Here is a 26,423-nt window from a genome sequence, read left to right on the forward strand (position 1 = left end):
TGTCACACAATATTTATTGTGAAAGACAATCATGCTCGCAGAGATAGTTTCTTAATTATTAAAATACTGAAAACTGATCTAAACTACATGATGTTTGTCAGAATCCTAACAGCAGATCATCCAACTTACAAAGCTTAAAAATATGGCAAGTTCTTAAAAGATATCAGGAGACAATATCTATCTGGCAACTAACTATCATTGTGGCATATGTTTACTCCTTCAGTCAACAGGGCAAGAAGTGTGTCTTCAGTCTTAGTAATATGCATATCTTTTTGTCAGTACACAATGTAGCTGGAATCCTATAGAAAGACAACTTAGCCATCTTCTCCGTAAATTCAGTGAATATACCTAGCACCATTCAGCAAATGATTTGAAAACACCTCATTTTCATAGCCCTGGTAGACTTGTCAGTCAATGGCAGAAGAGTGAGGGGGGGGCTGCTACAGCCCCCTGGCTCTCTGGTCACTTCACCCATCACCACTACCTTGCCCCTGCTGTGCACTTGTATAGAGCTGGAGCTGCTGCCACCATGACCTCTGCTACCGTCACATGCCCCAGGCCAACTGGAACTGGCACTGGGTATAACCAAAGCTGGAACCAGCTCATGTTCTAGGCTGGGTCTGGCCTACCAGAAGCCCTCCATCCAGTCAAGATCAGAAAGTGAGCTTGACAGCCCAGCTGTAACCTGTGAAAACCCATTCCTCTCTGAACAAAAATATCTGTAAGGTGCTCTAACTACCTCTCTGGTTAGCTACAGACATTCAAAAAGAGCCCAAGGATGAACTGATTCAGTCTACACAGGCTTCTCTAAACTGCATTGATTGAACTGATAGCAAACAACTGATATTCAGTTTTCTATTGGGAAAGGCAGGCGGAGGCCTGCATTGACCCAGGCCAGAAGGTAAGGGGTGCTAGACTAAGTCAGCCTCCCAAGCCAGGTGTCCCCAGGCCAGCCAGAAGTGGGGGGAGGGCAATTGCCCCTCTGCAGAGCTGGGCCAGAACAACACATGGAAGACAGGGAAAGGACTCCTCATCTCAGGGTGAGCCCCTGAGTCTGGCATCTATCAACATGGGGGGAGACCCATGCTGGGGATCCCTTGAGCCCTGGTCTGCCCAGCTGCTGGTGGCAGAGCTGGTGCAAGTCGCTGATGTGCTGGGGGAGGAAGGAATAAAGCCTCCTACCCCAGTCTCCCTTGGGTGGTGGGATGGGAGCACTCTATAGAGGGAAGGATTAGGCCCCATCAGTCGGCGCAGGGTTGCCCAGCATGTCTCACCAGAGCCCAGCACCAGCAGTAGCTGGTAAGAAAAGCTGGTCAGCCCTTCAGGCAGGGAAGAGAGGGGGGAAACCCCCCTGGAGCCCAGCACCCCCCAGCTCAAAGGACCTCAGCTCAGGGGCTGGGCTAGGGTGGGGTGCTTTTTTTCCCCATCCCCTGTATGCATCAGTGACTCATGCCAGTGCGGCCATGAGGAGGGGGAATCAACTCCCTGCAGCTGAGTGGACCAGGGCTTGGGGGATCCCTGGTGTGGGTCTCCTCCCACATAGGCAGCTGCCAGGCTTGAGGGCCAGCCCCAGGAGTGGGGACTCCTTTCCCCATTTTCCCTGCATGTCAGTGACTCACAGCAGCCTCAGCCTGCAGAGGTAGAATTACCCTTGCCCCGCCCCAGAGCTGGGCAGACCAGGCCTGGGGAGTCATATCCCAGGCCAGCCAAGGGAAAACCTGAAGAGGCTGGGGCTCTCCCCACATGGGCAGACCAGAGCTTGGGGGCTAGCCAGGATGGAGAACTCCTTTCCCTCTCCACCTGGCAACTCAGTGATGATTAGTGCTGACCTGTCCTAGGAGGGAGTGGGGGGAAGGGCAACACTTGCAGAACAGGGCTCAGGGCTGAAGCTGGGGCCTCTGAAAAGATGGGTAATTGCAAACAACAGTTGTTTTTCTCTATGAAACTGAGTAATTGAACATGTGCACAATTTTTATTTTTAAATGGTATCATTATTCATTATTTTATATAGCCACATGATTCAAAATGCCTTTCAGGAATTGCTTAAACATCAAGCACAACTGGTGAACCTGGAGACAATAACCTCCACCCCAAACCACAGAGCTTGATAATTCTTCAACCCAAAAGCCTGAGGAAGAACTGTGTCAGAGTTACGGAGCATCTACAACTCATTATATAAATAGGTATAGGAAAGGTATTAGGTAAATGCAATAAGAAGAGATATGGGAAAGTATGGTTAATCTTAAGAAAGAGTAAATAGAGCAATGAATTTAAATCCACATAAATATTTGGAGGGTTTTGGCCAATATGCTATATTCATATTTTTTACTTCAAAGATATATTTTGCACTAATTAATGGTTTTATCTGGATTCATAAACAATTGCGTTTGTAAGTTTATAATTCATAATTTAATATATCAAGGCTTTGTTTTATAAAACATGCAGTGTCAATGATTTGTAATCCCATCATTGATTTATGTATCCTGCAACTTCTTTATAAATTGTCATGGGTTTACAAGTACTGTTTAGCTCAGTGATGCTCAACATATGCAGCTGCAGCCTGGATCTGGTCCCCGAAGTGCCTGTATTGAGCTGAATGCATGGAGAATCATCAGAAAACATTTAATCCGCTTCCCTGCCTTCTGCTGTGCTTTGGATCCCCTTCACAGGCCTCCTGGCTTTGTGCAGCTGCATTGTGGTGTGGAGCCATTCTTCAGATGAAAAGCAAAACTTTTTATTCTTTTTTTGTGCAGGAGCTGACACAGCATAAAGATTATTATGATGATAAAGTCCAACACAGACGACTTGTGTTTGATGGCATTAGGAGTGAGGAAGAAGATTCACCCTTCTCTTATATATCCCATTCAGAGCTGAAGGAAATTGGAGAAGGCAAATGGATAAATGTTTTAAACTTAGGGCACTTGTACACATGACAGGGTTTTTTTTCTCCTAAAGTGAAATGGTGGTTCTTTAATTGAGATGATTAAAAACCCACCATTTCAATTTAGGGGCTTCCATCACTGTAACAGTGATGGGCCCAATCCTTTTTTTTTTAATTTCCGCAGAGACTGTCTGTGTGTCCTGTGGCTGGGGGTGAGGGGTGGGGGGATTATGAGCTGCCAGCTGGCTGAGTGGCCCCTGAGTGGTGGGGAATCCTGCCCTTCTCTCTGTGGTGGCAATGTCCCCTGGGCCACCTGGGTGCATTGCTACAGGCCAGATGCTACCACAACCTGGGATAAGGGAAAAGTTGGATCAGGCTTGCCCCCCAGCTGTGGAAGAGGTGGGTATACTCCACAAACAACAATAAAAAAATCAATCAGGCTCCTTGCCACTTAATTTTATTTTTTTTCTGGTAGAGCCTGCCTGCACAAGCTGCTGGTGGGCTGTACAACCCCTGAGTTGTGGGGGGCCCTGGTCCTTCCCTCCACAGCAGTGGCACTCCCCTGGGGCCACCTGGGCAGGGTGCTAGTGAGCAGTGGGCTGCCCCAGCTCCAAGGCAGCACCCTGCTGGATCCAACTCTTGCCCAGTTCCACCCAGGGAGCAGTGCCTGGTGGACTTCCAGTGGCTGGGCTCAGGGAAGAGGCGGATCTGACAGGTTGCTGCTTTTGAGCTGCAGCAGCCCTCAGCTCACTAGCATCCTGTCTGGGTGACCTGCCACTGAGGAGGGAAGGACTAGGTCCCCCCGCTACACTCCAGGGCTGCATGGGATGCCAGCAGCTCGTGCAGCCAGGCTCCACAGGAAAAAATAAAAAAAGCATTGAGGGGCCCAATCTTTTTTTTTTTCCCATGGAATCTGTCTGCCTCTCCTGCGACTGGGGGGAGGGGTGGGGGGTCAGCTGCCAGCAGGTCCTGAGCTTTAAGGGGCCCTAGTCCTTCCCTCCATGGTGGCAACACCCCCTGAGGCCACCTGAGTGGCCGGTGGATGCTGCCCCAGCTCGCAAGCAGAACCTAGCAAAATCCAACTTTTTCCCAGCCTGAGCTATGGCAACATCTAGCCTGCTAACAGTGTACCTGGGCACCCTCAGGGGTCACCGCTGCTTCAGAGGGAAGGACCAGGGCCCCCCACACCTCAGGGGCCACTCAGCCCACTGGCAGCTTGCCCCCCCCGCGGCTGTGGGAGATACAGGTAGGCTCTGCGAGCAGGGGCAGGAGGTGAAAATCAGGCTTCTTGCTGCTTTTGCCTTCATCCCACCTCTCCCATGGAGGTAGTGGGGTGAGCTGGTAAAAGGTTGCAGCATTACAAATAGTTACATTAACAAACTCATTTCAGTCATAATAAAAACTCTGCACGTGTTCAGCATGATGCAATTAAACTGCAAAAATGGGCATTTTGCATCATATGTACAAGCTTCCCATGGTATCAAAAGGAAACCAGTAGTATGGAAAGAAAAGTAATGTGAGAACTAGTAGACTCATAAATTAGAAATAGATACTGTGAGAGGTTTGTGAGAGGAAATATAGAATCAGAAGACATGATGTGTGTTAAGGGTTATAGGGAATATAGAGAGAGGGCACACAGAAAACATGAAGGAGGAGTCAAGGAATAGGAACAGGATTATAGGAAGGCTAAAGGAAGTGGCGATGATGACAACAAAAAGAAGAGGACAAGATGAGCCAGTAAAACACTGTGTGGATTGAGAAAAGAAGGAAGTAAATGCACACCCATTTAAGACTGAAACTGTTAATTATGTAGCTATGTTTTGTTTGTAAATAGAGTACATCCAGTAAATGAAAGGGATTCCTGCTATCTAGAGGAAGCAAAAATAGCACCAGAGTACTGGGAGAATGTAAAGAAAAAACAAGAGTGGAACTTGTTTTCAGAGTGTATATGTGTCTTGTAATTTCCTGTGAAAAACAAAATCAGAGGGAAACTTAAATTCTAATATTTTAAACAGCATCTCACTTCTAACCTGTAGGGAAGTGATCTCAGTCTTCCAGTTTTCCAGTGCTTTTGTAAACTGCTTTGGGATCCATTTTGCTAATTGTGATAATTTTCCACACAGCTGTAATCAGGTTACTTGCTGATAAAAGCAGGATGTTATAAGTTTTAATGCCTTCCAAGGGAATCTCTTCAGGCATATAAATCTTGATGTTTTTCAGACAGGGTTCCAGATAAGTAGCTGGCAGCTTATGCAAGTGTATGGATGTGCACACATATTTGAAACAGTCTTTTAATGCTTAACTCCCTAGTGCAATAAATTACCTTTTGATTCCATCTAAAGTTTCATCACTTAAATTTTGTTCCTTTTGTTAATGTTTTCCATGTTTCAGTAAACAAAGGCACTTCTGAATGTGCTCATCCATAATGAGATGTATAATCAGTTTTGTTTAGCAGCACACTGGAAAGTGCACAGTGGATCCCAGAGTTATTGTAAATTCAAAGCAGTACATTTTCCACCTCATGCACACATTTAACTTTGCTGGGAACTGTGCACATGCCTTGAGAAGAAAATGTGTGCCTGCTGTATAGGACTTTTTTTCTTTACTTAGTTGCTTAACCTAGAAAAAAATTCCACACAAAACAATTTGCAAAAATGCATCAGAACATTATTTTTAGGCTTTGAAATGCTTGAAGTATTTCTTTCATGTCATTTCTTTAATAAGGTGGACCTCTTTCTTTCTGTGATCCAATCATAATTTATATTGATGTCTGTGGCAAATAATTATTCAATGGATAGATCATATACACATACTTTTGGCTTATCTTTAAATAGTTGGTGTTTGTGTCTTTTATTGTACATGTAAGTGACAGGATATGATTTCTTTCCCCTCCGTGGATAACATAGATTTTATAAGCAGAAAGAGTGCCTGAAGAAATCTTTAGGGCAAGGATTGTCAATCACAACTGAAAAATAGAATTCCAATTTGTAGTCCTCTCAAAAAGTAAATTATATTGGAGGAAGAATTGGGAATAATGTGTGGACATGGTAATGTTCTTACAAGGAGTAAAAGCAACTAAATCTATCATGTGCTGTGAATTATTTATTGAGCTCCATCTTGTAAGATACCTTGCTATTTTAATTCTTAGACTGTCTTGAACAGAGGTTGCTGATCATTTTGTGGTGTAATAACTTGAATAGATATTCCTGCCAGATGATATTTGGATTACTATTCATAGAATATAGTTTAGGAGTTTTAGCCTTGTCTTTAGAATGCAAATACAAGTTTTCAAGTGCATTCAACATATTTAAAAAGAGTGTTTCTTTCTTGTTTTCAGTAGCTAAAGAAGATCACTTTAAGGAGGTCATTGAAAAACCTCCTTTGGGAGCACTATTGCTATGGGTTATTGATCTTTTCAATTAAAAAGCACTGGGAAAGTTGAAAGGTGGCTGCTACTGGGATAGAGAACAATATAGGAAGTCATAATGTAATTGGTAGAATAGAGGCAGCTGACTTGAAGAGGAAACAACTTTTTTGCTTGCTTTGGAGGGAAAAAAAGTTCTTTTTAATGAAAAAGCATGAGGCCAAGGGAGTCTATCCAAGATACATGGTCCAGGCAGAAATTGCTTTGGGATTGCTGTGTCCCTAGCTACAAATAAAGTTTCACATTTTGTGTAAAATTAAGTTTGTTTTTAATACAAGTACCAGAAAAGAAGAAGCAAAGCTATCAGTAATCTTCCGAATACAGAGGTAACTCGTCTTCCAAATATGTGCACATACAAAAACAGCATAAAATCATCATTAACCATGTCAGAAATCTGATAGATAATGGGACATGCACTGCTGAAACACAGATCAAACCATGAAATAACCATAACTGGAAAAGTACTAGGTCAGAAATCCCACACACTGTTGTTCCGTATTAATGATAAAGTATGCTTCTTTAACTGTGAGTTCTCACCTTTGCCTTAGTAAGAACTGCATGTATTTCTAATGTTAATTAACAGTTTGGGGACTTCAGATCCCTTATGTTTCCTGTATTAATAGAAATAAATCCATATTTGGTTTAAAATATTATCGAAAGAAAGATAAAAAGCAAGTGATTTTTTTTTATGAAATAAGCTAAAAGAATTAATGAAATTCTGTACCATCACAATTACACAACTGTCACTAAAATGCATAGTACAGGAAGGACATGTCTACAAACAAATGGTCTATGCTACACTGCTCTGAGAAGTTCGCCTGCTGTACTAGAACTGGTGCTACTGTGTTGGCTTGCTACTGCAGATGAGCTGATTGCCACTGCCAACCACAGTGCTAATTAGCCAGCTCACAGCACTGTGCTAATATAGCTACACTACTGCTGGCTGGAGGGGTATCAGGGAAGTAGTGCATTGTATTTGAGGTGTCACTGCATGGAATGACAAAGCTGTTTCTCCTACAGAATTTCTCTGTACTAAAAAGTGGTTCCATCATCAAAGATAGAGCTCATAAACTTTGTCAACAAAACATCTCCTGTTAATTTAAAATAATTGTGTCAACCTGTAAAAGCCTCCCAAGCTAAGAAATCACTTGTAGATGGGTCTAACATTTAAGGGTCAGATCCCAAGCCCAGTTTATGTTGATTTACCTAGCTGAGGATTGGACTTTATTATCAAGGTGATGATAAAAATGAATAGAAACACCTCCTGGCCAAGGACAGGACAATTTTAAGTATATTCGTCATTTATTTTTATTCCTTCAAGGGACACTAACATTTAAATATGGAATAAACAGCGGCTAACTGTGAATTACAACATTATATTTCAGTGAACTTCTGCTAACATCATAAACAGCTACAGCAAAGTTTATAAAGCTAAAATACATGTCTTATTAATTCTGTACTCTTTATTTCCAAAGCATTTATGTTAGGGTTCTGATATTTTTATTAACTGTTGGTCTTGGTTCCAGAAGTCTCTCTTCATGCTGTAACCCAGGACAAAGAACTGGAATGCTACACAGGAATGCCTTTCGGAGGACTCCACCCTTACCTCGGGGTAGGTTTAATGGAATTACGGGACCAGCATATCAACAGCTAGAAGAGTCAAGGATCACGGATCAGGATGCAGTACCTTGCCAAGGGTAGGTAATAAAAGCAACCAAAGCAAACCAATTAATTATCAGCTGTAGAATAAAATAAATAAATAAATACTAATGCCTAACTACTTAGTCTACATTTGTTATCACAGTGAGTACAAGATTAGAGTCCATTATGCATCCAGTGTGTATAGTATTCAAATGGAAAGTATATCAAAGCATATTAGCAGCTGAAGACATTATCTTTGACTGGTTTCTTTTCTTAAGCTCTTTCATGTCTGAAGAAGACATGATCGGGGAAACAAAAACAAACAAAAAAATTGGTTACCTGTCATCACTTACAGGTATTGTTTCCCTTTTTTAGCAATATCATTATCTGTAATTCAATGTTTGTTGTACATAGCATTCATTCCTTTTCCTTTGACACTGGAAAAAGCCCAAATTCATGTATATAATATTAAAATAGATCCATGTTAGTTCCACACAAAGTCTGGGAAAAATATATTTTGAACTTCAGCTCTTGCACAAATTCATAGATTCATACATGCAGATCATTGGGTCCAGCCCCCACAACCCCCTCCACTCTAGGCAGGAGGACAACTGGGGTCAAGTGACCACAGTGAGGTGACTGTCCAGTCTCCTCTTGAAAACCTGCAAGGTAGGTAACTGGAGGGAGTTTATTTCAGTCTAAACACCCTGACTGTGAAGGAGTTTTTCCTGGCGTTAAGCCTGAAGCGGCCTTCTAGGAGTTTGTATCCATTGGTCCTGTTCTTCCCCAGGGGTGCCCTAGTGAACAGTTGTTCACCGAGCTCCTGATGCACACCTCTGATATAGTGGTAAGCCACTATCAAATCCCTTCTCAACATTCTCTTCTTTAGACTAAAGAGGCCCAGGCCCCTCAGCCTTTCCTCATATGGCTTGCCCTGCAAGTCCCTAATCATATGGGTGACTCTTCTCTGGACTCTATTAAGTTTTCCACATCCTTATTGAAGTGTGCCACCCAGAACTGGATGCAGTACTCTGGCTGTGGTCTTACCAGTGCTGAGTACAGCAGGAGTATTACTTCCTTAGTTTTATACAAGATGCATCTGTTGATGCATGCCAGTGTGTTGTTTGCCCTGCTGGCCACCACATTGCACTGATGGCTCATGTTCATGTGGTGGTCAATCATTACCCCTAGGTTCCTTTCAGCTGTGGTGCAGCTCAGGCTGTCACCTACAGGCCTGTATGCATGTTGAGGGTTATTTGCCCCCAGATAGAGCACCTTACACTTCGAAGTGTTAAACTTCATCTGGTTCTGGCCTGCCCAACTCTTGAGCCTGTCCAGGTCTGCCTGTATCAGCAACCTATTTTCTGGCATGGCCACACTGCCCCCATGACTTGGTGTCATCTGTGAACTTGCCAGAGAGCTATTCAGTCCCCCATCCAAATCATTGATCAAAATGTTGAAAAGCACCAGTCCAAGCACAGACCCTTGAGGGACACCACTGGCCACTTCCCTCCAGGACAAGACACATCCATTCATGAGAACTCTCTGGGCCCTACCCTGTAGCCAGTTTCCCGCTCATGGAACCATCAAGCAGCTGAGCCCACAATCTTCCAGTTTTCCCACAAGGATTTTGTCATTCAGAATTGTACCTTCCATGAGCTTATCAAACATAGAATCTTTCCATGATTTTCCCTGGGACAGAGGTTAGGCTGATTGGCCTATAGTTGCCCATGTCCTCCCTCTTCCTCTTCTTAAAGATGGGCACAATGTTGGCCCTCTACCAATCCTCAGGGATCTCCCCTGTGTGCCATGAATTCTGAAAGAGCTTTGCCAGGGGTTCCGCGATGACCTGAGCCAGCTCCCTCAGCACTCTCAGATGGAATCCATCCGGTTCTGCTGATTTATAAATGTCTATCTTTTCTAGTTGGTATTGCACCCGCTCATCATCCACAGTGGGGAGGCTGTCAGTCCCAGCGTGCCCACTATGAGCCTTATCTTGCTTGACTTTCCTCATGGTCCAGTGAAATACCCAACCAAAGTGGGCATTCAGTAGCTCTTTTTTTCCTGAATGTCAGTTATTGCTATCCTGAGGTGTTAAGCAGGGGTCTCACACTTCTATTTGTTTTTCTTCTACAGTGTACGTACCTAAAGGAGGACTTCTTATTGTCCTTGACTCCTATGGCTAACCTAAACTCAGTCGCTGCCTTAGTTTACCTGATCATTTCTCTATAAGTGCTGGCCACTAAAGTATAGTCCTCCTTGGGGACTGTCTCCATCTTCCACTGTGCATGTATCTTTTTCTTTTTTAAGAGGACCACAATGTCCCTATTAAGCCATAAGGGCTTGCCAGCCCTACTGCTACCTTACCTCTTTGCAGGAATGGTGTTCTTTTGTGCTTCAAGGATCATATCTTTGTGCACCACATTTGCCTTCCCTTCCTGGTTCATCATCACCTCCCCTACTATCACTCTTTGAATTCGTTCCAGTTTAAATTCTTCTTTGAACATTGATGACCAGAACAGTGTTCTGAGTGGAGTCTTACCAGTACCTTGTACAATATTATCATGACCTTCTTGTCTCTACTTCATATTTTTCACAAATACACACTAACATTAGATTGACCTTCTTCACAGCTGTGTCATACTGCTCAAAGTCATCCTATAATCAACTTACACACCCAGGTTCCTCTCTTTCACAGAGGTCTCTAGTCTATGCATTCCCATCCTAGAGCTTTAATCTTTGATATTGATCCCTAAATGCATGACTTTCTACTTCATAATGTTAAACCTCATTCAATTTCTAATGCTCCATTCCATAAATTATTTACATTTTACTGTAGAATAGCCTGGCCTTCTTCCATACTGACAACGCACCCAACTTTGGCGCCATCTGGAAATTTCATGAGAATACTTCTAATATCAGAACTAAGTTCTATGATAAAAATGTTCAACAGGACAGGTCCCAAGACATCCTGGAAGAATACCATTGGTACCATATTTACATGCATACCAAATTCATCTTTAAAAAAAATAAATCAGTTCTCCTCCACAAAATTGGTGTTCATATCTTGAGCAAGGAAGTTAATTTTTATTCACTGGAACAGAAACAGAGAAAATAAGCATAGCACAGCATATGCTTATCTCAAGATGGCTGCCATTTCTCTATGATGCTGCAAGCACAAGGGACAGACTCCAGTGTTAACCCTCTCATATTTGTTATTGGCCAACCACTGTAACTTGTGCCTAAAGCATGCAGTCTGTAGTATCATGATGAGCCTTGTGGTGTGGCAACAACACTTTATTTACAGGAATTTATGTATATAACTGTTCACAGTAAAAAAGTAACTGTTTGTGTGGGGGGTTGCACAGGGCCTGACACGGAGGGTGGGGGGCATGCATGAGGCTGGAGGCGGAGCAGTGGCACAGCAGGCTACAGGGTGGCAGCTTTCCATCCCTGCTCATCTCCCTTCCTCCCATCATTCATGATGGGAAATTTGCTAGTTTAAATATAAGACAGCTCCTGGTGTATTCACAATAGGAAAAGGTTGGGGGTTTTTCAAGTATCCAGTCATACTCTGAAGAATGAACACATTGCTCAGTTTATACATATCACAGGAAGTTGTGCACAGTGCTTTCACAGACCTATTGAATTTAATAGTTAAAGCTCTCCATTAATGAGACCCCACCCTCACAATCCCACTATTTCATGGACTAGTTGAATTTCATGCAGTGCTGGGGTTCATGTGGTGGCCTTACAAGGATGCACAATTATTATTTGTTTATTGAAAGATAGTCACAAAGCCCCTCAACCACTCAAACATTTTTCTGTTAGACCATGGAATCTTTGAAAATCTATGAATGGACATGGGATCTTGGTAAATCTAATGCCATAGAGCTGCCAGTAGAAAAGAGAAGAGGAATGTGTTGCAGCTTCAGAGACTTCCACAATAGATCAGTACCAGGTGGAGTCTCATTAAATCAAAGTTCATCAGTGCAGTTTTGCCCCTCCTCTGAGACAGCTTTGCATCCTGACTAGAGCAACAACTGAGAAAAAAAAATCTGCATCTGATGCATCAGCAGAGGACAATGTTTGTTTCTCATCAGACTGTAGCAAGGCAAGAGAAATTAACTTCCCCCAGGTAACAACATCCAAGCTCTCCTGGTTTAGTAATCACTTTATTTGCTTCATGCAGGAACTTGCATCATACAACAAAAAGTCAGTCTGACCAGATCTGGTAGCCGCAACTCTATCTTACCTTCATGGGTGGGCATCTTTAGGCAATAAATTTAGTAGATTTTTGCATATTTATTAAACTCAGAACACATAATGAGCAGTACCCATGGCAACCTGTTTTATTTCTCCAAAACATAACAAGAACACTCCTCATTCTTCCTGTCAAAAAAGATACCCCTGTCCTGTTGCAAGAACTCTTCCCTCCAGCAATGCACTAAAACTAATATTTTCATTCCAAAGCAGCTTGCTCATTAAGCTTGTTATCTCAAAAGGATGGACAGTTCCATTGTTATTCCTGTAATTCCTATACCCAAAGGATATAGATCATTCTAATCTAAAGCACTAACATAGATAGAAAAGTAAGACCTTCCTCCTCTTGAATCCTGTAACTGGTTCTCAGTCTGCTCCAGTTAATAGAATAATTTCTTGTGATGCTTTCTGGGTTCCTGTCCCCTGTGCCCTGTGATTTTCTTCTCAGTTATGCTAGTATAAAGCTAGAGTAATTCAGTGGAGATAGGCTAATTGTAAAATAAATTAAAATGTGGCCTCCAGCAATTTCATTTTCATCTTTTGTCCCTGTCTCATAGCCTTCAGTGTGCTACCATTCTTGAGCCCTTTCTTGTATGTGTAGTGCCATTTTAGCTTTGAGACAGTATTGCTTTTACTCTTGATGTTCTTCACCTGAAACTGTAGGACCATTCTCTATGATCAGGTGGCAATATTGAAATTAGAGAGACTTTTGTAGCAGTATTGTGTGATAATCCCTTTGAAACACTTATCTGATGGTATATTTAACATTACTTCTTATCTCAAAGTTTCTTAGTTTATGGAATAAATTCAACCCTTTTTAGAACTTTAAATTAGACAACCAAGGCAGCACAAGAAACAAAGGATGAAATCAAACTTTAAAGTGGAAATAGCTACAACATTTGTCAATTGGAACTAAATCTCTCCTAAACCTAGAATTCTCAGTTAGGATTCTGAAATGTTGTTTTGTCCCAAAATGTAAGCAAAGTAAAAAACCTCAACACAGCATATATAATTTTGTCAAATAGTTATTTTCTATTGGATGACATTACATTAGCCAATGTTTGACTCAGTTTATATTATAAGCTATCTAGGAAGTCACAACTTACTTGAGGACTTTTAACCAAGGTTGAATATCTTTCTATAATATACATTGTGTAGCTCATCCAAAAATGGAATGGCTTTGAACAAACCTCATTGACTGAAGGCATGGAAACTATGTTATATGGGAAGTTACATTATTGTAATGGCCCCTTCTGGCCTTAATATCCATTATTCTGTGGGTAATTCATGGGTCCCTAACATGGTTTGTATCTCAGACTAAGTTAAACTAAGGGTCTTGTTATCATTTTTGTACAGCACACTTCTATTTCCTCCTGCACAGGCAGAGTCAATTTATTTTCTTTAAGCATATGTGCCGCTCATTAATTTTTTATAGACATCCATATACTATTGGAACAATTTGTTAGGGAATCCATGTAGTAAATAGTCTTCTAGTACTAACCTGTGCTGGTCTATAGCAGGATCCTGAACTTCCAGTCTCAGTAAAGCAAAGTGTTTTATTTAAATACATATGTAGATGTGTTTATGTACATGAAGTTCAAATGTGTTTATGTGCCACGAAGCACTCTTTCTAGGCAGAGGATCATTTCTAAAACTACTCCCTAAATGTGATAAAATAAATATTTTTAGAAGGGAAAAAAATTATAGGTCTATTTTAAAGCTTGAACACTAATATGATATCAAAATTCAGGAAAAAAGTATCCTTAATGTGCTCTATTATTATTTTTCTTTTTGTTTCATTGTACTACTTAATTTTACTAAAATAAGTCATTTAAAATAGAAGAAATAGTGATGAGACTATTTGGAAAACAATAGTATGGTCTAGTATTGATCCATTTGGTTGAAATATTTTTATCTGATGTTTAGACCAAAATTTAACAAAAAAATCACTGAATTCAAAAGAAAAATAATTAATATATATTTTTTTTTCTTACAGAGTTTGTTTTTTTATGTAATCTTTGTACTCTGGAACTCCAAGACCCAACTTTCTGGTTCTACCAAGTTGCCAGGAATTTTTTTTTTTTTGGCTAAATGGATGTACTAAAAATCTCATAGTGAGGTGTTCTCAAAAGCTTTGCAGTTCAAATATCATGTCCTGCAAAGCTCACAAAGAAATCTGTTCCTGAAAAATTTCCAGCTTTTTTTCCCCCAATGACATGTTATCTACTTTAAAACTTTAATGTTCCATGCCCCAACCTGCTTTGTACCCAGAATCTACTGAGGTGCCATTTATCAGCAGCTGAATTTGAATGTTATCAGAAATTGCACATCCATCTTTAACAAAAGAGAGACCAGACTACTTGATGAGCTTTTATAATTGCTTCTACCTGGCAACACCAAGTGCTCCATCTTCTTGTCCCACTTGAGGGAAAGCTGTTTCTTCTTTTCAGAAATGCCAGGCCTCATTATTTGCACCAGGGCTTGACAGTTCCAGAATCTGAGCTGGGTGAAGTTAATATCAGTTGATTAATTATCACACCACTAATTAAGGAGTCAACAAACTGTTCTCAATGAGATCCTTATACAAACAAAGCATCTTCATGCCACTCACATCCTAAGGGACTGACAACAGTTTTGAGGGTATATATTAAAAATTAGTTTATTCAGGTAGATCATTTGCTTCTTGGAATTGGTCTTTTAAAATATGCTATTATATTGAGCAGTGCAAGTTTGTAGTTTTTTTCCTGTGGTCACTGTGGGCCCACAGCATGTCCACTGTGGGCCCTGTTTTCACTGAAATCAGTAAAAGTCTGATTGATGTTACAGATGCAGGATCCTAAAAAGCAAAAATTGAGCATTAGTTAGTTTGGATCTGATTTTTCCTGCTATTTCAGTACATCAGCTCTCACACAAATGAAATACTCTGTTGCAATCACTAACCTCTACTGCAAAGAATGTGAACACAAGAATGGAAATATGTTTTTCCTTGTGTAGGATCTTTGCCTCTGAGTAATTTTGGAAGCTTTATGGAAATTTGGTGAACACTTTCAGCATTTGAGATTTCTAAATATCAAGAATATTGTGAGTCCATGTTGTAGAGCTGGCAATTTTTAAGAATGTCATACCAAATCCATTTCTGGTATCAGTAATTCTTACTTGTTTATGTTATTGTAGCATAAATACACCTTATCTGTTAAAAGAATTCACTCCCTTCATTTTCAGGGTACAACCCAGAAAATATATTTAGGGGCTGAATTATCAATTCAAGGGAATAATGCAACTGATGAGACTACTCCAGCTGTAGTGATTTGAACAATTATGATAAATAAATGCCCAGGAAACAAGAGTGGGTACAAACCAACAGGTCTGCACTGTTTTGTTTTGTTTTGTTTTTATTTATTTATTAAAATGTCCTCTCTATAGATTAATTTCTTTAATCAATATTTAATACTGATTTTTTTTTAAATGTCAGTTACTAGTGCTTTTGTTAAATTGACTTGAAGGGTGTCTAATTTCACTCTACTTACATTGTAATTGCATTTTTAAATAATTTACCCCAAAGTAGTTTGGCAGCTTTCTTTAATATTCTAATATCAGAACAAACATTTCTCCCTTTTAAATAGAGAGGTGGTTAGCCACATTAGCCTGAAGTCAAGCAAAAGTAGGATAGGATGGCACCTTAAAGATTAACTGGTTCAGAGAGACATGAGCTTTAATAGACAACAGTCTACTTCATTATATGCTCTGAATGGACACATCTGATGAAACACCTGGTAAAGTAGGTTGCTACCTATGAAAGCTCATGGCTCTCTGAGCCAGTTCATCTCTAAAAGTGTCATCTCCTCTACCGTCAGCCTCTCCTTCAAATAGTAATACATTTTGATCCTCCTTTTCACAATTCCCTGGGGACCCACGAGTTATCATTTAAAGGCCTTTCCAAATCACTCAGAATGCACTGTTGCTGCATGAAAGCCAGTGAATTCTAGAACAGAAACCCAGGATACACTGCTGCTGAATTGAGTGTGGTGTTACTACAGAGAGAAATCGTAACATTCGAGTCCTTTAAAGACTCCATATTATGATTGCCTAATGTTGACACAATTAAGTGTGTATGTGTACAAAATCAAGTAAACTATAATAAGTACAATTCTAGTAGAGATTTGCCCTTGAGAATTTATTTTTCTTTGTACTAATTTTTTTTCTGCTGTTAGCATAAGTGTTTAAGCCACAGCTGAGTAAGGAGTACAGGAACAATGGTTCAACTGAAGTAAAGAGGGTCTGTTTTTTACGCAATAACTTTGCTGAAATAAGGTGTTAAAGTTAAAATTTTAAAAATTACTTCAGCTTATTTGAGGACATCAGGGCCAAATCTTGCTTTCTTTGCTTAGACATAAAATGTATGTGATTTAGTTCTGAGATAATGTGACTAATAAAACTCAGTTTCCAGTCCAGTTTCTGGTCTTACTTTTCTAGGCTTCCTTATAGACTCCTCCTAATTTACAGTGCTGTAACTGATATGTGAATGGCATCTATTGTCCTTAATAAGCATGACAAGTAAGGATATTAATTTATCACACTATGAGAGTTATAGTACAATTTCTGAGCTACAGGAAAGATTTTGAAGTTGGCTTTTCACTAAGTTTGCAAACTGATTAAAAAATTTCACATATTTTCAGAGATATTTTTCACGTACTTTCTGTAGATGGGACGTAGTTTTTGTAGTATAACTAGGTTTTACTCATAGTACAACAAAATGTTTTAGAAGCTTATGAAACTTAGCAAAACTAGTTTAAAAGTTCTGAACCTAGCTGTTTCCCAGGACCCAGCATGCTTTCTCCATCCTCAAACTCTATATGAGAAAAGAAAAATTAGATCAACATTTAGAAACTTGAGTGTTTGGATAAATGTGATTTTCAGAATTTCAAAGTATCTTCAACTCCCATTAAAGATAACAGAGGTAATGAATTATTATTATGGCAGAACTGTTCCAATAATAATTCATTTCACTGAATTTTTAAACCATTATGTAAACTCCAGTATATCCCAAAATATTGATATAACTTAAAAAATATTGATACTGAGGAAATTGAGAATCCATGTTCCCAGCTCCAGAATATAGTAATGGAGTTACAAATTTCAATGTAGGACAATAATAGGTCTGACAGAGCACTTCTTATCTCTGGATCTGAAAGCTTTATAAAAAGAGGTAAGTATCATTATACTAATTTACGGCTGGCAAGTCTAATGCACAGAAGGAAAGTAACTTCCCAAGATCATCTGCTGGGCCAGTGGCAGACTTAGCAATAGAAACCCAAATCCTTAGTTTGAAGAAGATGGATTTCTCAGTACATTTTAAACAGACATTTCCACTGAGCCTTATTCCAGCATTTCTGCTATATTAGTTTTTCCATTGTGTCTTCCTGTTTCAGAGTGGAAGAAAATTATTATTCTTTTTTCTTATTTTAGGTATTCATCCACTGGTTTGAAAACTCCTCAGAATACTTCAATAAATATGCAACTGCCTTCAAGGGAGACAACCCCTTATTTTACTCATGTGGATCAGAAGGCCTTAGTTGGATATTCATCTTCAAGGGCCAACTCAGTTCCCATCATCCCCTCTGTCGGCTTGGATGAGGCCTGCATGCAAATGCAGAATGTTTCTGAAGTAACAGGCATCAAATGGTGCAAAAACTCCTATTCTGCTGAACTTGTCAATGTGAGTGCCCCTGTCAGCAATTGTCTTATAGCAGAACAACACGAAGTGAAAATATTGCTAGAAACTGTCCAGGAGCAGATTCGAATTCTGACTGATGCAAGAAGGTCAGAGGACTATGAACTAGTGAGCGCAGAAACAGAGAATAACGCAAGTGAAAACACAGCATTTCTGCCCATGAGTCCCATGGCAAAATCGGAACGAGAGGCACAATTTGTCTTGAAAAGTGAAACACAAAGAGACTCAACATTGACCAAGTGACTTTTAGGGGCTAGGGGTGGGGAAATAAAGGATCTGTGCATTCGATGCTTTGCTAAAAAGGTAAAGGAGGAAATTAAATACAAATTATTTATATGCATTAATTTAAGAGCATCTACTTAGAAGAAACCAAATAGTCAGTCGCCCTCATATCATAGTGTTTTTTAACAGAATATTTTTTTAAGGGAAAGAAAAGTTGCAGAAGGGATCAAGCTTACATCAGAAGTTTTTTTGGCAGGGTTACACACAGCTTCAGTTACAGTATATTTTAAAACTGACCTGTTTATCTGTTAGAAGGCTTAGGCTATGCATCTTTTTCAAAATGGCCAACACCATTCATAGACTCTTTTTTGGTTTCAAGGTAGTGCTAAAGCAGTCAACCAGGGATTCATACCCTGGTTAGGAACCCCTTCTAGCATCAAATATAATCCAGGCTCATGATTAGACCCCCGTTTAATCCAGTCACATGGCTGGCCTAAGATTCATAATTTTAAAACACACACACACAGATCAATCTTTCCTGTCTGATTTCTAAAACAGCAAAGGCGCTAAGCCAGATGCCTAAGTATGTACCTTGCTTTAAGAACATGCATTGTCCCAATAAAATCAACAGGAAAACCATGAGTTTTCAAGTTATCTCATGCTTGCTGAAATGATCCAGCATTGCTGGATTTTTTGACGGAAAGAGCAAGAGAGAGATGAAGAATGTGTGTGTGCACACGTGTTTGCATTCCTGTATTTTTTATTTTCATCTGAGAAAGTAAAACACATTATTTGTCACAAAAACTCACAGTATTCAAAATGTTATACTTTGAAGATATGTGTCAGCTCTAAAGGAGCACTTGTGTCTCTATTTTTTTTAAATTTAGTTTTGTTTCAGTTTGTTCAGAGATCAGTTATGTCCAGTTATTTATGCAGCCCTAGTTTGATGCCGCTTTAAGGTTATTTCTCTCCCCCTTTTCTTTTTTCTCCATTCATTTTAATTAAGCATGATATAGGCTTCTGCACCCAAAAATCACTATGGGCAGACCCATGCCGTTGATGTCTTGACCTTAACGGAGCTTCAAATGTGTTTGTTCCACATAGACCCATTTGGCACATTGAGGCTTAAAGGAGGAAAACTTTATGGCTGGTAAAACTGTTCCAAGCAACTTGCAACTTTGAGATTTTCTTTTTAATTTGTGGGGGGGGGGGTTTCACCATAACACAATATGCCACTAATGAACCAATTTCAATAGTGATAAAAGTATCAATACTTTTCTTTATTTTTTTTAATTAAATCTGCTTAAATTATTTGTAAAAAATAAATAAATAATGAATTAAAGGGGATAATCACCAAATAGCCTTCCTTGTTTAATGCCAGAATAATATTATTTTTCAGTCTGATGTACACGAAAAAGATTAAGACACTCCTTTGCAGCAAAGTAACTGCTAAACTTATTAGATGTGCCCCAGACTTTCCAGTTCACTGATTTTAAGAGTAAGTTCCCAAAATAGCACAATCAATTGGTCCAGTGCTATTGTATGCTAAATCACAATAAAGCAATATTTTAAACTCTGTCAAGTGAACTGAGAAATAATGCTGAAGGCATATATCATTTATATTCCCCAACTAGGGCATTAAAGAAGAATTTAGTACTCACATAACAAGTCTTTTTTATTTCAATGCAAAGTTTATGAGATTGTCTTGTTTACACAACTTTCTATGGCTGTAGTCTTTGCTGTGTGTTTTCAATAAAAATGTATTTGAGGGCACACTGTGGTCTATGCTCCAGGCTACAGCATCCTTGGTTCTGACTGCCTTCTTCAAATGTTAGTAGTTTGTGCGAAGACTAGTTTTAAGGAGGGACCTTCCTGAGGGAGTCATCTCATTGTAAACAACAGCTGCTTTTTAAGGCCCAAATCCTACAATTCGTTGCATGTGGAGAGAGCCCTATCCATTTCAATAATGCTTCATATGGTTTCTGTATTCTGCCTCCATGAAATGAATTGCAGGATCATGGTCTAAGCACATACATCACAATGAAATGTTTTGAAATGAACAAAGATCTGGCCTCACTGCCCTAAGTCCACCTATATCTTGCACTAAGAATATTCCCCCTTTGATACGTATTGGAAACACACTGCAGGATTTCTGTTGAAGAAAGAATTTTCTCATTTAGGCAATGCCTTTCTTAAAGGAATGTGTTAGTCTAGCACCCACAAAAACAGAAATAGTGGAAGAGCAATGTATTAAAATTTTCAATGGATATTTGGAAGTGTTTGAATAAGATGAAGATCTGAAATGCTGAGAGATCTTTAGTTCATGTTAGACATGCTATCCTGTATTCAGCAAAGGATGTGTGACTGTTATATGTTAACTGTTCTATTCAGTTTTCAGCATGTTTGAATAGAGAGACATTAATATTAACCACGTGATAGACTAATGTATTATTTGTTAAGAATATCACTACAGCTCTATTTAAAACGTTCATTGTTGAAAGAGGGAAAAAAGGTTAAAAAAAGAAAAAGGATGTAGACAGGTAGCCTTAATATGGATTATGGATTTTTTTCTAACACATTTGTTTCCCCCCCATGAAAACAATTTTATAGAAAATGGAACTAAATTTTCAGTACAGCCTGGCACTTTTACTATGTAGACTGCACAAAAAAAGTATGCAAATTGTACTTACACCAATAATAGAAATAATAGACGGAATTCTGCTCTGATTTACACTCCATGCAGTCCCACTAGACTCCCATTGAATTGAAAAGTCTGTAAAAGTCAGTGTTGAAGTCACTTTGGTCTCTTAAAATTGTATCTGTTCTTCATTTGGGAAACAAATCAATCCTCCACATAAGAAGCTCTAATCGTGGTGATTTATATCTCTCATAATTAAAAATTATGGTTGACCTGTAAAGCTCAAATTTACTTTGGTGTGAAATTTCACACATACAGTGTTACACATAAGTGACCTGAGAGAATAGTTTATTGAATAGTTTTAAACCACTCAAAATACATCTACATCTCTTAAGTATAATGCAACTGAACAGAAATATAAAATAGGGCCATTGTATGCCCTAGATATCTTGCTTCTAAAAAGACTTCCTTCAAAAGCAAGTAAACCAAACCTTCTCGCCCCTTAAAAATTCCTGTTAATGGAGTATTTCCAACACTTTATAGTAGTAAATGTAGTGAGTATAATCATGTTTCATATTGTTAACCACTGAAGAATAATTTTCAGTACAACTCTTAGGGGCTAGGACTGATTATCTTTTTTATGTTGAATATCACCTTACTTCTTGAATAGTTCAGTTAATTTCAGTTACTCTATTCATGAGGAAAGTGTTATTCAAAATGAACATCTGGCCCTCTGTTAGGGGAGGAAACCCCTCTGAAAAGTGGCTAGATTCTCAGATGTTATTAACTCTAACTGTAATGAGTAAAACATGTATTTAGATGGAAAATGAGGCATGCATTTAGATACTTTCCTGAACCATGAGTTTAACTCCCTCTCCCCCCGCCGCCATCAGATGGCGGGCAAAGTTTTCAGAATAAAACACACTAATATAAATTGTTGCAATTTCATCAATACTATGAAATTAAGTTTATTAGATTTTGTAGGTTACCTGTACTTCTTAAAGAAGTGATAAAAATGTGTATTACAGGAGAGTTTGCCAAAGTATTAATAATGGGATTTAAAATTTAAATTCATAAAAGCAGAGCTTTAAAAAAAAGTTTAAATCTGGTCTAGAATCTGGCAGATTCAGGAATATTGATTGTCTCTCAGTAGAGCAGAATTTCCCCATAAACTCATATACTTATAGGCAAACAACAAAGCTAATAAATGAGTTTCTGAGTTGACCTCTCTTATTTTCCTTTTATCATTATGTTTGTGCTAGCTTAAACTGTTAGCTTTATTCTACATTTTGAAATTTAACTTCAGGCCCATAATCCTCAAACAGTTTGGGAAAAATGCAACAGCTTTCATATAGTTTTTTTTCCCCTTTTTATGAAAAGTCCTATATTTGACAAAAACCAGCATGGACAATAATCTATAAGATACTGTTCCTGACATAAAATCAATCTGATGCACAGGCAGAAGATTAAAACCTGACTCCTCCCTCCTGTTGAGGTCAACTGTAAATCTCCAGTCAATTCAATTAGAACAATCCTGTTAAAAAAAAATCAGTTAATGTAAGATTAAAGCCAGTTCCTCACCCTACAATAAAACAGAAGTATTAGGTGCTCACAAATGGTGCTGTGTGCATTCTGTGTTATGACTGCATGCTTGGAGCCTGATTCCATTTCTTTGATTTCCATGAGTGCCTGACTGGGGTCCACTCATGTGACAATGGCAGCTTCAGTGTTTGAATTACATTGTGTGAACTTAACATTTGCCAGTTGGCCAAATCATATATTTGTATTTTAAATGGTAAAGTTGCAATGCTCATTCATGAAAATGTACATCAAATAAGACAGAGATATGTTAAAGCTCTAAAGGAGTGATCAAACAGACATAGGCAGATCCAGGATTTTGTGAAGTGGGGTGTGAGAGTAGCAACTGGTGCTGCCTGGGTGGCTATGCCCCCTGTTCCTAGTTTCCACTCCTCTACCCCCCACCAGAGAAGACTGACCATGGTATGGGAACAGCAGCTAAGGACTTATTTAAAGTACCTGAATCAGGTAAGAATCCTGCCCCACACCCCTCCCCATTGACTCTTGACTTCCCTCCCCCTCCTTTCTGTGCTTAGCAGAAACTTCTCTCCCCTCCCATACTCTTTCCCCTGCCAACTGCTGAGCTTCTGAACTCCAGAGCTTCTCCTGCATCGCTCCAGTTTGGCAGTGTGGAGAACCTGGTTTAGCTGGGGGCAGCATTGACAATGGTGTACAGGTGCCCCTTTCCTGAGCCTACTCCTGGGCTGGCAATGAGCACTTTGGGGGAATGCAGAGGAAGAGGGCAACACCCACCACTGCTGCTGCTGTTCCAGCTGATCCCAGCTCCCCAAGTCCCCAGCTGCTGCTTCTTCAGTGTGGTCTGAAAGGAAAGTGTGACTGCACCACCACAGACCCCTTTTGGATCTGTCCTGAAAGCAAACATTGAAGTCAATCGTCCTTCATTCCTGTTAACTTCAGCAGGCATTGGACTGGGCCTGATTCAGTGTTAACTTCAAGTTTGTGAAAAATCCAGGCAGAAAGTACATAGAAAACAGAAAGCCATTCTTGAAACCTGGAATAATGGAAATCCATATTGGATAAGAAAGCAATAGTCTGCAGTGCTTACATATTGCACACTGTTAAAATGGATAATCATAACGAATGTGTGAACTACTAAAATTGTGTTGATAATTAATTGCCAAAACACAATCTACCTGAATTTACCAGTAACTAAATTTGTAAATTTTAAACAAGGAAGAAAAAGATCGTATCTTATGCCCATTTCTCATTATCAATTTTTTCTTAAAAGTACAGTAGAGGTCACCATCCTTAGATTCTACATTTAGTACTCTAGCATTGTTGTTAAAATGCGTCTACCAGTATTAAAAACAATGATAAAAGAATTGGGGAATGCTGCTATTTAGAAATTAATTTCTTCAAAAAGTTTAAGAACAGTTCTCTTTGATTAAGGTCTTAGAAAGAAGGATATATATTTCTAATGCCCCAGAATGCTACTATATTGAAATTTTTTATTTTCAAATCATAATGGAAAAAAATAAAAACAAACAATCTAAATACTTTTTTGCTATAAAGGGAATTATATTTTATATGCATATTAATACTTTTTTACTGACAATTAAAGTGTGCAAGTTAAGCATAAGACATATGGCACACAAATGGCATGTATATCCTGTGTTTTTACTATAGCCTGGAGAAATATCTTATTTACCTAATGCCATCAGAAAGAGACCTCTATTCCATTTATCATCTCTATTTCCCTCAGCACTAACTAAATGTACCATTTTGCAATGGATGATTGTGTGTTTGTATAAGCTTTATCTCATCCTCTTCCTTTTTCCTGTCACTTTAGGGCTGATTGACATCCCATCCAATATTTCTGAAGTCAATTGGGTGGCAATGGCTATGAGACAACACAGAGTTTAGCCAGAGAACCACATTCTGACACCCTTATTCATGCTGAATTAAACCTTACATATATGATCTTCAATGCTATTCTGGACTGGGCCCCGGTACAAAGAAAAATTTGATTTTAAGGCCAGAAAAATAAAAATCCAAGTCTTAAATGCTTAAATTTATGCACAGTAAGAAATCCCAGAGAAGGGGGGTGGGGGGCGGGAGTCTCAGTCTTTGTAGGATCAGGCTTTAATGGGCTTAATATGCTTTTGTGCTATTCATTCATGACTTTAAAATTTTCTATTAATTCAGAAATTATGCAGTAAGTGTAGCTCCCCTTATTGTCCTGTCTACCATGATGAAAGCATGTGTAAAGATTCACAGATTTTGATCTCCTATGCTCTTTAAACTCTATTATTTCTCTGCCAAGGATACAAAAAAAGTGTGAACTTGAGCTAACAAAAGTTAAAGCTACCAAGGATCTTAATAAATATGAACAGAATTTCAATGTGATAAATAGTTGTGGTTCAGACATATTAGATTCTTTCCTTTCCTGTGGCAAACAGAACTACCTTTAAGAGCAATGCTCTGATCCTGAGCTCCTTATGAAATTATTTAATTCATTACAACATCTACTTTTGTGGGTAAAGCTGTGGCCCCAAATTATGAAATGTCCTCTTATAACATAAATTAAAAATGATATAAGGGCTTCCAAGATGGGACCACAGCTGATGGTGCTCTGTTTTAAAGTCTGAATTCTAGCTAGTTTGACAGATAGGATTGAATTGCAAGTAAAATATTATCCTAGTGAAGCTGCATATTTAATTAGATAACAGAACATTTTCTTGGGAAATTGATGATCTTGTTCCTAGTCCTCCTGTGTCTTCTCCCCATAAACTAATGTATTGATTGCATGTATGTTGTTCCCTACAAAACAATTGACTGTGTGATAGCAAGAATCCAGTGTTTTTATTTGTTTGGAAATCATTAATGATGAAAAAGGTTATCAATAATATAGTTTCCGACTCTTTCAGAAGACCAAAGACTAATTTCATTTTAGATTATCTGAGTTATAACTGCAGATATTGCTCTTTATTTCCCATTAAAACTAAAATTCCTCCAAAGATTAAGGTTCTTAACACACATTAAACAAAATCATGTTATCAGATTAATGCCAAAGTTGCAAAACAATTGAAGAAAGTACCATGGCAAACGTGTTACCATTTTAAAAGAATCCTTACTTTGGAAGGCTAATGAATGCAATTTTATCTTAATCAATGTAAAAGAAAATTGTTGGAAGGTACTTAAGATTATTTAAAAATGTATTTTAATGGATTTAAGCAAAGTCATGTCTCTATTTGGTTTCCAAAAAAAAAGTGCAAGAGATAATCAGGATAGGATGAGAAAATGATGACTCTGAAGTCTTTTCTTATTTTCTGCTAGATAGGAATCGTTTTTAAGAAATCAGTTTGTGTTTAGGAATTCAGGTCTGGAACTTATAATTATATAAATATACACTGCCACAGTGTTACCTGAGGCAAAATTTACTGTCATAGAGAAAGCCAGTAAAAGGGCTGTTACATCCTATTTAATCCCTCAGATAATACAGAAGTTGGTGGGACATAAATGTGTGAATTTTACTTCCTGTGAAACAATTCTGATCTCTTGTATGGCAAGATATATGAATGCATAGAAAAAAACTGGAAAAAAATGAAAAGTAGGTCCATGTTTGTGTTGACTTTGTGGAAATTGCTTTCTAAACTATGGAAGTATCAAAATTATAGCCATCCATTGAACTCTGAATATTTTAGAAATGCTTTAGAATGAGGTATTTTTATTGGAATTAACCAACTAGCAAAAATATCAACAGATAGCTTGGTACACCCTCAGCAATTCAATGTGCACTTAAAAAGGAGGCAGATTTTTCCTTTCACTTTGTTATCAGAGTATATGTACAAGTGTTACATTTAAACCAATGGCTAAGTACCGATGTTAAAAGAAGCCCCTGGCAAAAGTGTTTTAACTTTACTTGAAACATAAACATTAGAGTGGGAGTGAACTAAACAGACATTCATCCTTCAGTTGGGGGTGGGCGGGCATGGAGTCTGCTCACACTGGCTGAGGCCAGCAGCTTAGAGGTGCTTTCACATACCTCCCAGGAAGCTGCTGGAGTTGCCTATCTCCCCAGCCT

At 38.9% G+C, this 26,423-nt stretch overlaps 1 protein-coding gene across 1 annotated transcript in view; it reads left to right on the forward strand.

The window, feature by feature from the left end:
• Nucleotides 1-21,452, forward strand: part of NRG3 (neuregulin 3) — a 152,127-nt gene extending 130,675 nt beyond the window's left edge. The window contains exons 6-7 of the mRNA XM_019555549.1: nucleotides 7,832-8,002; nucleotides 17,676-21,452. Of these exons, the coding sequence (XP_019411094.1) occupies nucleotides 7,832-8,002; nucleotides 17,676-18,183 (679 nt within the window). The 3' untranslated portion in view covers nucleotides 18,184-21,452. The remainder of the gene's footprint in view (nucleotides 1-7,831; nucleotides 8,003-17,675) is intronic.
• The last annotated feature ends 4,971 nt before the right edge of the window (nucleotides 21,453-26,423 follow it).

Source organism: Crocodylus porosus, unplaced genomic scaffold, assembly GCF_001723895.1.
Source record: "Crocodylus porosus isolate Cpor-Errol unplaced genomic scaffold, CroPor_comp1, whole genome shotgun sequence".
NCBI lineage: Eukaryota > Metazoa > Chordata > Crocodylia > Crocodylidae > Crocodylus > Crocodylus porosus.